This window comes from Coregonus clupeaformis, chromosome 9 (genome assembly GCF_020615455.1).
Source record: "Coregonus clupeaformis isolate EN_2021a chromosome 9, ASM2061545v1, whole genome shotgun sequence".
NCBI lineage: Eukaryota > Metazoa > Chordata > Actinopteri > Salmoniformes > Salmonidae > Coregonus > Coregonus clupeaformis.
In genome coordinates, this window is record NC_059200.1 from 22,344,635 (window position 1) to 22,357,123 (window position 12,489).

General features: G+C 42.8%; 2 protein-coding genes across 5 annotated transcripts in view; both read right to left on the minus strand.

Annotated features, from left to right (window-relative positions):
- The window catches only part of LOC121573468 (LIM/homeobox protein Lhx6), a 34,829-nt gene extending 32,650 nt beyond the window's left edge, over positions 1 to 2,179 (minus strand). Inside the window, exon 1 of the mRNA XM_041885493.1 lies at positions 2,112 to 2,179. The gene's annotated coding sequence lies outside the window, so the exon portion shown is untranslated. The remainder of the gene's footprint in view (positions 1 to 2,111) is intronic.
- Positions 728 to 12,489, minus strand: part of LOC121573469 (probable RNA-binding protein 18) — a 17,172-nt gene continuing 5,410 nt past the window's right edge. The window contains exons 2-4 of one of the 4 annotated variants that reach the window (XM_045222519.1): positions 7,196 to 7,322; positions 5,585 to 5,665; positions 728 to 2,323 (exon numbers count right to left, since the gene is read on the minus strand). In XM_045222519.1, the coding sequence (XP_045078454.1) occupies positions 2,108 to 2,323; positions 5,585 to 5,665; positions 7,196 to 7,322 (424 nt within the window). In that variant the 3' untranslated portion in view covers positions 728 to 2,107. Of the gene's footprint in view, positions 2,327 to 3,536; positions 3,700 to 5,584; positions 5,666 to 6,844; positions 7,323 to 12,489 lie in introns of those variants that run through there. The other 3 variants (XM_041885494.2, XM_041885495.2, XR_006002052.1) reach the window with 3 other exon arrangements.

Here is a 12,489-nt window from a genome sequence, read left to right on the forward strand (position 1 = left end):
AAAAATACTGTATACATAAAAATATTCTGAGGTATTGTCTGTTTCTTACCATTCAGGTTGAGCGGGAGAAGGAAACAAAAAAAAGCAGCATGACTGTAAGTCGCTTTGGATAAAAGCGTCTGCTAAATGGCATATTATTATTTATTATAAGCAGAGTTATCATGCGCCATTCATGAGGGCATCAAACGGACACCCACATTTCAGCTGCCTGCAACACATTTAATGGGAGTGCGGTGATGCAGCAGAACAATGTGATATCAAGTGACTCATTTCTTCATTGAAGAAAATCAAATTCGCGTTTTTTGATGAGACTATACTGAGGACTGGTATTACATATAAACCTCATTGAGGATTGCGCTACTGTGCATAACATTAATGAGGAGTGGTAAATAGCGATGAGAATCTCCTACACTAGTAATACCAGATTCTTCTAACCATTTTGCCAGATCTACAAATTATGGGATAAATAAAATAGTCCTGTAAACACTTCCAAAAAAACAACATGTACGCTACAATACACAAAAATATGGTCATTACACTGAAACCAAAAGGAGAACAAATATAATTTGTTGTTTTTCAACATGCGTGGGTTGAGCTTTTCTGGGTTTACTGATGGAACCATGCATGGGTTGAGCTTTTCTGGGTTTACTGACGGAACAATGCATGGGTTGAGCTTTTCTGGGTTTACTGATGGAACCATGCATGGGTTGAGCTTTTCTGGGTTTACTGACGGAACAATGCATGGGTTGAGCTTTTCTGGGTTTACTGATGGAACCATGCATGGGTTGAGCTTTTCTGGGTTTACTGATGGAACCATGCATGGGTTGAGCTTTTCTGGGTTTACTGACGGAACAATGCATGGGTTGAGCTTTTCTGGGTTTACTGATGGAACCATGCATGGGTTGAGCTTTTCTGGGTTTACTGATGGAACAATGCATGGGTTGAGCTTTTCTGGGTTTACTGATGGAACCATGCATGGGTTGAGCTTTTCTGGGTTTACTGATGGAACCATGCATGGGTTGAGCTTTTCTGGGTTTACTGATGGAACCATGCATGGGTTGAGCTTTTCTGGGTTTACTGGGTGTCATAGAATTAATAAAAATAGTTATATTGTACAAAGTTGCCATCAAATCACACTCAAACATAATCAAATACGAATTAAATACATTTTCATGACCTTTGATCACAAGAAACACAGAAAGGAGACAACTACTCAGTTTTATGCCATGTCTTCCCATTTGTGACTACAGACCAACATAACATGCTAAATAAGGGACTCAGACTGAGCATGTATAGGAAACATTATATGATCCATTAAATCAGGGCCTATATTCACAAAGCATCCCAGAGTAGGAGTGCCGATCTAGGCTTCCCTTTTACATTATAATGAATAAGAGGGGGGACCTGATCCTAGATAAGCACTCCCTTCTCTGAGAAGCTTTGTGACAACATCCCCTGGAAAATTGGTAATTATTAAGGGTAATAATGTCATCAAACTCCCAACACTGAACGGCAAAGAGAGAAATGACACAATACAATAAACAACAGTAAGAGAAATGGAAGGTGTGATATTGTACACATCATACAATATACAGCCGTTAAAAGTTACAGAAAATAAGATTAGAAAAACAACACTCCTCAAATTAAAAATCCCTCCTCTCCCAAGTAAGAATACACACTAGGTCAAAATAAAACAGACAGTGTGAGGATTTTACCTGTCAAATGGCTTGATTTGCTGTCTGCCCAAACCTGAAGCAATACAGTACTGAGGTTTGGTTTGGTGGCCTGATCTCTCTCCCACTGTAGCCTGGTCCCAGATCTGTTTGTGCTCTTGCCAACTCCATTGCAGTCATTGTCAAGCCAAACATGACAATGAATGACGAGGAGTTGGCATGATAGTACAAACAGACGGGCACTCAGGCTACTTCCACTACAGTGTAATAATAACTTAACAATTACACCATAATCCAAATTCCAGTAACTTCACCAACATTCCCAAGTTTTCCACAAATCCTGGTTGGAGAATTCTGGATTTCCTGCGTATTCCCGTCTGATGCTGGGAATCTTCAAACTGGGATTTCTGGAAAACCTGGACATTTTGGGAAAGTTACCGGAATTGTTCAAGCCTAGGTGTTGGATGGTCTGTCTCCGTCCCATTTGTGTCATCTCCGGAACTTTCGGAAGGGTCTGCTGTAGGGCTGTGGGAGTTTCTTCTCTGGGGGCTTGTTGTACATGTAGGCTGAGGGGCCCTGGTATCTCCTCTCCATCTGGGTTCTCCTCCATCATCTGAAGCTTGGCCTCCATCGCACAGATCGTCGCACTCCTACTTTGTATGGGAGAGAGGGGAAAAGAGAGAGTGAGTGGGTGGGAGAGCAAAAGAGAGGGAGAGAGTGACTGTGAGAAGGAGAGTTATAGAGAGAAGGCGAGAGTGACTGTGAGAAGGAGAGAGTTATAGAGCGAGGGAGAGAGTGACTGTGAGAAGGAGAGAGTTATTGAGAGAAGGAGAGAGTGACTGTGAGAAGGAGAGTGTGGCTGTGAGAAGGAGAATGTGACTGTGAGAAGGAGAGTGTTATAGAGAGAGGGAGAGAGGGACTGAGAAGGAGAGTTAGAGAGAGCAGGAGAGTGACTGTGAGAAGGAGAGAGTTAAAAGAGAGAAGGAGAGAGTGACTGAGAAGGAGAGAGTTATAGAGAGAAGGAGAGAGTGACTGTGAGAAGGAGAGAGTTATTGAGAAAAGGAGAGAGTGACTGTGAGAAGGAGAGAGTTATAGAGAGAGGGAGAGAGTGACTGTGAGAAGGAGAGAGTTATAGAGAGAAGGAGAGAGTTATAGAGAGAAGGAGAGAGTGACTGTGAGAAGGAGAGAGTTATAGAGAGAGGGAGAGAGTGACTGAGAAGGAGAGAGTTATAGAGAGAGGGAAAGAGTGACTGTGAGAATGAGTTATAGAGAGAAGGAGAGAGTTATAGAGAGAAGGTGAGAGTGACTGTGAGAAGGAGAGTTATAGAGAGAAGGAGAGAGTTATAGAGAGAAGGCTAGAGTGACTGTGAGAAGGAGAGAGTTATAGAGAGAAGGAGAGAGTCACTGTGAGAAGGAGAGAGTTATTGAGAAAAGGAGAGTGACTGTGAGAAGGAGAGAGTTATAGAAAGAGGGAGAGAGTGACTGTGAGAAGGAGAGAGTTATAGAGAGAAAGAGAGAGTGACTGTGAGAAGGAGAGAGTTATAGAGAGAGGGAGAGAGTGACTGTGAGAAGGAGAGAGTTATAGAGAGAGGGAGAGAGTGACTGTGAGAATGAGTTATAGAGAGAAGGAGAGAGTGTCTGTGAGAAGGAGAGTTATAGAGAGGAGAGAGTTATAGAGAGAAGGAGAGAGCGACTGTGAGAAGGAGGGAGTTATAGAGAGAGGGAGAGAGTGACTGTGAGAAGGAGAGAGTTATAGAGAGAGGGAGAGAGTGACTGTGAGAATGAGTTATAGAGAGAAGGAGAGAGTGTCTGTGAGAAGGAGAGAGTTATAGAGAGAAGGAGAGAGTTATAGAGAGAAGGAGAGTGACTGTGAGAAGGAAGGAGTTATAGAGAGAAGGAGAGAGTGACTGTGAGAAGGAGAGAGTTACAAATCCAAAGGCATTGTGGGGAAGCTGAACGGCACAGCAATATAACTGTGCATTCATTCCTCTCAAAACCACCTCCACGTGAGTGATGCAATGTGAACCTGTGGAGAGAAGAAGAACCACAACACACATCAGTACACCAGAAACAACTCATATCAGAGCAGGTTCAGTAATCAGTTAGGATCAATAGGATGCATTTTGAATAACTGTCATGATCACCATGTCCTGGTTTCAAAAAGCATAAGTTTGCTTTCTGATCCAGTATGAATGAATGGATGGATGAATAAATGGATGGATGAATGGATGAATGAAAACCTTTATTCCTCAACGTAACATGGAAATAAGTATTATATTGAAAGTAAACACACACCCATCATTGTTTCTCACGCCAGACTACCTAACAACACACTAGTCATAATAGACAATGGACATACATTTATGATCATGACCCACAAATACTCCCTTCCCTCCATTTGGCAAGGCTTTCTATAAGAATGTATCCTATACGTTCCGGATAGGCAAGCGCCACAGGTCTATTTTCTGCATGTATGATCTGTCTCATATTTCTCTCTTTAGATTATTTAGATTAGTGCCTCTTCCCTCCATTCTCTGTAAGTACACGGGTTCAGAGGTCAGGCTCAGAGATGAGGCAATCAGCCTCCGAAGTCATGGAAAAACTAAATGATCCAGAGGCTGAAGACAAAGCAGAAGAGGATCTCCAGTCCATGGTCTTGGTCAAGGTGACTTGACTTCACATGACACAGATAGATCATGACAATCACAAGGAACAGCAATTGCATGCAAATCAATAGGCTATATCCTTGAATGACCATTACTTGATCATCACATTAGAAATGTTCTAATCAGAATGGCTCAATGAGTCAGACACGGCATACGGCAACAGCCCAGTTACTTTCCTATTTTTGATCTATCTTATGTGTGTGTAGGGGGGAGGGGGTCCGGACCCAGACTTGTCTGCTGCTTGTTGTTGTCAAAGGAGGGCTGCACTGTTAACCTTGACCTGAGCTTGGTGTCCCTTTCCACTCTGGGGTGGGGGGTGGTGGGGGTGCACAGGAGGGGTGTGATTCGGCCCTATACAGGATTTCCTTAGTCCACACGGCAGCTGCCTATTGTTAGGGAAAGACCAGTGTTGCTGGAGTCCAAGAGATCTCCCCTGGCCCGGCCTAGAGGGACAGACACACCGGCTGGCTGGACCACTGTCCTGTCCTACACTACTGCCTTTCAGCTAATGTCCTACACTACTGCCTTTCAGTTAATGTCCTACACTACTGCCTTTCAGTTAATGTCCTACACTACTGCCTTTCAGTTAATGTCCTACACTACTGCCTTTCAGTTAATGTCCTACACTACTGCCTTTCAGTTAATGTCCTACACTACTGCCTTTCAGCTAATGTCTTACACTACTGCCTTTCAGCTAATGTCCTACACTACTGCCTTTCAGCTAATGTCTTACACTACTGCCTTTCAGCTAATGTCCTACACTACTGCCTTTCAGCTAATGTCTTACACTACTGCCTTTCAGCTAATGTCCTACACTACTGCCTTTCAGCTAATGTCCTACACTACTGCCTTTCAGTTCATGTCCTACACCCTTACCATGACCATTTATGAACTGTACTACATGCTGCCATTGTGCTGTACCCAACAACACTCACTCACACCACTGACCAGACCACAGGCAAACACACAGCTGCATGCAGGACGCTAACATACAGGCTAACTCTGTACAACTTAATGACCTGTATTGGGTTAGCCTTGCACCCTAACAGAGGAACCCACAATGAATCACAGGCCATGCTGTGTGTGTGTGTGTGTGTGTGTGTGTGTGTGTGTCTGTGTGTGTGTGTGTGTGTGTGTGTGTGTGTGTGTGTGTCTGTGTGTGTGTGTGTGTGTGTGTGTGTGTGTGTGTGTGTGTGTGTGTGTGTGTGTAAAGGCCAGAGGTTTCACAGGGACCCTTACCTTTACCTGTGCGTGTGCCCAGTGCACCACCAGCTTTTTGGACAGGGCCAGCTTCCCATTCAGACAATGGATTACCCTCCCTGCTTCCTGGAGATTGGAAAAAGTGTACGTGTTTGATCCTCATCAAAATCATAATTTCACCATCAGAAACTAGGTCAGTATCATTACATTTTACATTACATTTACATTTTAGTCATTTAGTAGACGCTCTTATCCAGAGCGACTTACAGTTAGTGAATGCATACATGTTTTTATTTATTTTAATTTTTTCATACTGGCCCCCCGTGGGAAACAAACCCACATCCCTGCCGGCCAAACCCTCCCCTACCTTGGACGACGCTGGACCAATTGTGCGCCGCCCATGGGTCTCCCGGTTGTGGCCGGCTGCGACAGAGCCTGGACTCGAACCAGGATCGCTAGTGGCACAGCTAGCACTGCGATGCAGTACCTTAGACCACTGCGCCACTCGGGAGTCATTACATTACATTGTAGTCATTTAGCAGACACTCTTGTCCAAGACCTCTTACACAAATCATTATATAATTATTCCCTTTCATAGAGTGATGACAACAGAGACAATAATGGCTGATGATGTGTGTGTGTGTGTGTGTGTGTGTGTGAAGCTAATACCAAACCCACTGGCTCCAGGTCATCTATAAATCACTGCTAGGCAAATCCCCGTCTTACCTTAGCTCAGTGGTCACCATAGCAACACCCACCCGTAGTCTGCGCTCCAGCAGGTATATCTCACTGGTCATCCCCAAAGCCAACACCTCCTTTGGCCGCCATTCCTTCCAGTTCTCTGCTGCCAATGACTGGAACGAACTGCAAAAATCTCTGAAGCTGGAGACTCTTATCTCCCTCACTAACTTTAAGCGTCAGTTGTCAGAGCAGCTTACCGATCACTGCACCTGTACACAGCCATTCTGAAATTAGCCCATCCAACTACCTCATCCCCATATTGTTATTTATTTTGCTAATTTGCACCCTAGTATCTCTATTTGCACATCATCTTTTGCACATCTATCATTCCAGTGTTAATACGAAATTGTAACTATTTTGCACTATGGCCTATTTATTGCCTTACCTCCATAACTTACTACATTCGCACACACTGTATATATATTTTCTGTTGTATTTTTGACTTTATGTTTTGTTTACCCCATATGTAACTCTGTGTTGCTGTTTTTAAATCGCACGGCTTTGCTTTATCTTGGCCAGGTCGCAGTTGTAAATGAGAACTTGTTCTCAACTGGCTTACCTGGTTAAATAAAGGTGAAATAAAAAAATTATTTAAAAAAATAAACATACAGTTCTTCTGAGAAACACCCTGGGGACTGCCTCCCATCACACTTGAGACAGTAATAGTGAACAAGCGATCTTCATCTTACCATTGGTGGAGCCCTGAAGAGCCCTATTAGGTTTGAGACAATATCTTCATGGGGAGAGATGGGAAATGGTCGGCTATACTGTACCTCTTGTCTATGGTGTCTATAGCTTTTGACTTACCCTTACCTTTCACGTTTGTGAGCTAATTGCCAAATGCACATTTATATGAAGTAGAGACTATCTTTTCTTGGAACTGAAAGATGTGAAATGGTTGGTTTGGTGTTGTACCTCTTTGGTGTGGAAGTTAACGAAGCAGTATCCTCGGGGCTGGCCCTCCATTGGTCCAGACTTGTGGAACAGGAAGTCAAACAGTTTCACCTTCCCAAACCTCTCCAGCAGCTTCACCAGGTGGTACCTGTAGATGGAGGGAGAAAAACACACACACACACACAACTGCGGTTAGAGCATATCGGGCCAGTAACCAAACGGTTGCTGGTTCGAATTCCCGAGGCGAATAGGTGAAAAATCTGTCGATGTGCCCTTGAGCAAGGCACTTAACCCTAATTACTCATGTAAGTCGCTCTGGATAAGAGCTTCTGCTAAATTACTAAAATGTCCCCGCAAAAAATAATGTCTATTGCTTTTGATTTGCTGTTTCAAAGTACTTGGCTTGGATAAATTAAGTAACTTTAAAGTAACATTTTGGGTCACTTTAAAGTAACATTTTGTGGTCACAAGTAATCTCCAAACACATTGGGAAAGATTAACATAAAGGCTAAATAAAATGCCAGAATAATCGGATTAAGGAAATAATGGCTAAATGTAATTCTCAAAACAGGCAGCAGGCCTATATGCCTTTATGAACGTCAGATGTCTACTATCAACTAAGAACATGATAACATAATGGGTTAATATTCCTTTGTCACAGACAGTGCATCCTATTCGTAGCATATACATCATACATCCATGCAACATACCAACAGTATATTAGGCTTCCCTGTCAACTGAACCCGATTAGAATGACAGGTCTCTTAACACCTTTTTAGGTACAGTAAATCTTTTATCCACACAATGCAGAGGATATGGCAGCAGGACAACGACAAAATAAAACAGAGGAAGCCTGAATTCCCAACAGACTCTAATTCAATAAAAACATCCACTACTGTACAGTACACTGCTGCGTGCATTAGGCTAGCTGCGGTGTTGTGCTGCTGTAACTGCCCCTGGCCTGTTAGCCTATAGAAGTCGTGGGAAATTGAACACGTCCACCTTCCATTCGGAAGGTTATTAGCAGTGGGATTCATTCTCACTAACATCCAGGATCCATTAATAATATTAATGGTTAGTGCTATCCGAGATACTTCGGAAATCCCTACCCTTAACTTTACCGTAAACATTTAAAATGTAAACTTCAATGGGGTAACGTCAGAGTTGGTACATCCCAAGGATCCCAGATAGCAAGAGCCTAATATTAATTGTTCGACCACCTGACTGTGAGGAGGTCTAGGCTATAGCCTCATTGCCCTGTAAACACGTGTTAGACTAGGAGGAGTCCTCTACAGTTGTACATGCTGTACTAGACCAGCCCGGCCTTGTACGACTCATTGGATTAATTAGTCATAAACATGGCTAACAGCTGTACCAGTGATACAGAGGGAATTTAAGACGCTTCCTTCAGACACAAAAGACTCAACATTTTGTGAAGATTAAGGACTACATACATTCTACACGCATCCTGTGACGTTTAAAGGGCTAATCCATACCCGAGAAATAAAAATCATGAAACTCCTGTCAATTTGGTGAAAGCCTATGTTCTATCAGTGGGTCAAATAAAACGTAGTGCTGCACTCGCTCTGGGCAAGAGATGAACTGCAAGTTGAAGTCGTTGGGATGGACTCCTAAATTGACAGTGAAATTTGTTTAGGCGATTTTACCGCTAGCTAGCTACTTCACATGCTGACATTGACTTTGGTATTGTTGTGTGCAGCTATGTTTGCTAGCTAGCGAGCTAGCCAGTCAGCCCAGAGAGCGAGAGAGAGCATTTAATTGTGGGTTTTGTAGTCAACTTGAGCTGCAACGGATTTCCACAACGATTTTCTCATGTTGCTACCAACCTTGCTATAACAAAATTAAATATTTGTTCACAAAAAACATTGTTTTCACATATTAATGTTATTTAACATTGTTTAACACTGTTAATCATAGGAATTAGTGGTTTGGGTTGGATTATCCCTTTAAGTAGAAGTGATTATGAGAGTTCTCTCAAACATCATCTACAGTAGCCTAAAACAGAGAGAGAAGTTAAGAAAACCGTAATATACTGTATGTTTACACCAAGCTGTAATGTAATGGGGGAGCAGTCTGAACAAGAAGCAGACAATTTCATATGTCCATGTCAACGGTCTGTATTGGTGGGCAGCCTAGCATGCAGTCTGTGCGTAGGAGAGTGCATTCTCTTTGTTGTCCAGGCCAAATATGACTGTCCATGCACGTCATGAGTCTATGCTGCACGCTACTCATTCAGGGGGTCATTATAAGAACATCTCCAGCGTAGACTGGGCATGACCAGATCTTGAATAGAAAGGTTACCTTGTCATACAGTCATAATTTAACCTTTATATTCATAATCTCTTATGGAATCCTCATTCTAAAACGGGTAGTCGTTGTGTCATAATCATTAGTGATGGGTTGACTCACAACCAGCAAGCAGTCCTGCGGTTATATCAGCGGGGCGGGCGGGTTTAGGGTCATGCAATATTGGGTGGGTAGCGGGCGGGTTGAATAAAAATAAAACAATGCCTTAAAAAATCCATAAATCTATAATTATTTTGAAATGTATATCTAAAGGCTACATGGAAGTTTTTATTTCATTATGTTAGGCTATCTGGCATTAGTGCGTAAGACTAAGCTTTAGGGCCTAACTGTATATGCGCCAAATAGCCTACACGCCAATTGCCAAATGCTTTTGGGAACAGGCAGAAAAAGTTAACATCTATCCATGGAGGCAAAAAGGACAATGTGGGAGTTTAATTCAATAAGAGAAAAGCTGCGAAATGGAGAGTTGAAAATACAGAGAAGGGAGTGCCAGAAAAGTTATGTTTGGGAAATATTTGGTGAAGTGATAAAAGAGGATGATAGCAGTGCCGACCGGCTATGTTTTGTTATGTGACAGTCACAAGATGGACTTCAAATAGGCTTATGGCACATCAAGGGAACTGTAGCCTACTGTTCAGATGGGTAAAATGGAAACTGAAATCTGGACACTGATTGTAGGTCTTTAAACTCTAACATATCCTTAATATTAACTCCTGCAGTATTAAACATTTCTTGCAGTAAAATTATACACGAAATGTAGGCTACATTTTGACTCGGGAAAAGGAGTGGAGAAATATGATTTATTTAATTCAGCATCTTGAGTGAATGCGAATGCGCAGTAAGATACCATCTGTGGAGGTCCTATCTTTATCAGCATCATCACAGCTGATAGTAGGCCATTTCAACCATATAAAATATGCATCCAAGCCGAACTGAAATCTTATCAAAAACATGTTGGGTCATTTTCACAGCTTTCTATTTCCTCACAACCGGTCAAACTGACATTTTGCACAGAATATCTTTCCCGTTTTTTTCTCCCGGTCCCTAAAAGGCTTTGCTCCGAGAAAGAAGCAGAGATGACAGGGAAACTTTACAGATGTCAACTAGATTGAAGCATTCATTCTATCGATTTATGACATTATTCTGGTGAGCAAGGGTTTATTTAGTCTTCTAGGACAACATATATCCTAATGACAGAAGAGAAGCTGCATGTAGGCTATCTAATTATACACAAGTTGACTAACAAATAGCCTACCAAATTGTCGGAAATTATAAGCAGAAACATATCTAAATCAGGCAAAAAAGAATCATTCCCCCCCTGTCAAATGGTTCTGTCTTCTCTTGACTATCCTACAGCGCATTTTCTATATTAGCGGGTTATATCACATATAGTTGGGCGATTGCGAATGGATTATTAGCAATTGCGGCCATGTGCAGGTGAACAAACAGCTGCCCCGCGCACCAGTAGTCGTCACAGGTATGTTGGAAGCATGACATAAAGCTACAGGTAGCCTGACTGCCAAAATAAAGGAAACACCAACTTAATAGGGCGTTGGGCCACCATGAGCCAGAATAGCTTCAATGCATCTTGGCATAGATTCTCCAAGTGTCTGCAACTCTATTGGAGGGATGCAACATCATTCTTCCATGAGAAATTCCATAATTTGGTGTTTTGCTGATGGCGGTGTAAAACTCTCTCAGGCACCGCTCCAGAATCTCCTAAATTGTTCAATTGGTTTGAGATCTAGTGACTGTGACGGCCATGGCATATAGTTTGCATAGTTTTTATGCTCACCAAACATCAAACCATTCAGTGACCACTCCTGCCCTGTGGATGGGGGCATTGTCATCCTATGGGTAAATAGCCATGGTAGCCAAAACAATGGCCAAAACAACGGCCTACCCAGCATTTTTGTACATGACCCTGATGGGATGTTAATTGATTAATGAACTCAGGAACCACATGTGGAAGCACATGCTTTCAATACACTTTGTACCCCTCATTATTTTGGCAGTTACCTGTACATTGGCGATGTTGAATTCCGCACAGTGTAATAGAGCCTCAAGTCAGGCATTAGCCGAGGTCTAACAGGTATTTATTAATCTCACGTTTAGACCCAAGGTCTGATATGACACATGTTCCCTTTTGAAGACTAATCACTTAGTTTAAAGAAATATCTAAATTATTTCAGAATGTACCGAGTGTGGACTGGGATTGTGTTGTGTACAACAGAGATACTTGGCCCACAGTTGCTTTTATAGTTTTGTCCAGCACGTTTAAGTTATTTTTAATCATAGAAAGGTATGTAGCCTAGGAGGGGGAGTCCTGGCCTGCATCCCAAATGGCTCCCTATTTAGTGTACTACTTTTGACCAGGGACAACTCAGGTCAAAAGTAGTTCACTATATAGGGAATAGGATGCCATTTGGACCACAGTCCTGGACTGGATGTATTAATGTCTTCCCTTGGCCTCCCTGGAGCTTTCCCTCCAAGGAGAATTTCTCACTTTCCCAGACTCCACCCTCTGCAGGCTGGAATGGTGGGTCTTCCTGCGACCTGCTGCTGGCACAGATTTAGGAATTGATAGTGGACTGATACACCGGGAAGGACCACGGCAGGGGACGGACCACTTCTGGCCTTTAACAAGACCACAATGCACTTCTCCTGGGGGCCATAAAGCGAGGAGGTAGGGGGAAGAGTGATCTCCTTGCTTGAGGGTGTTCTTCTGTGAAAGCATGAAGCTGAGCCAAGCAAGACATCTGTTAAATGTCTAAAGAACAACAAAGGGCTCAGCACCTGCAGTTCCTCCATTCTAAGGCCGTCTATTTGAGGACTGAGGAGTGAGTCACGGAGGGAGGATCTGAATACTCCCTGAATATGATGAGCACTCTCAAACTGGGCACCAGAGAGACACAAGAGGAAAGCAAGACAAGGATTGAACGAATCATCCGTTTGACTGGTGAGAAATCCGTTACACTGGTCCAATG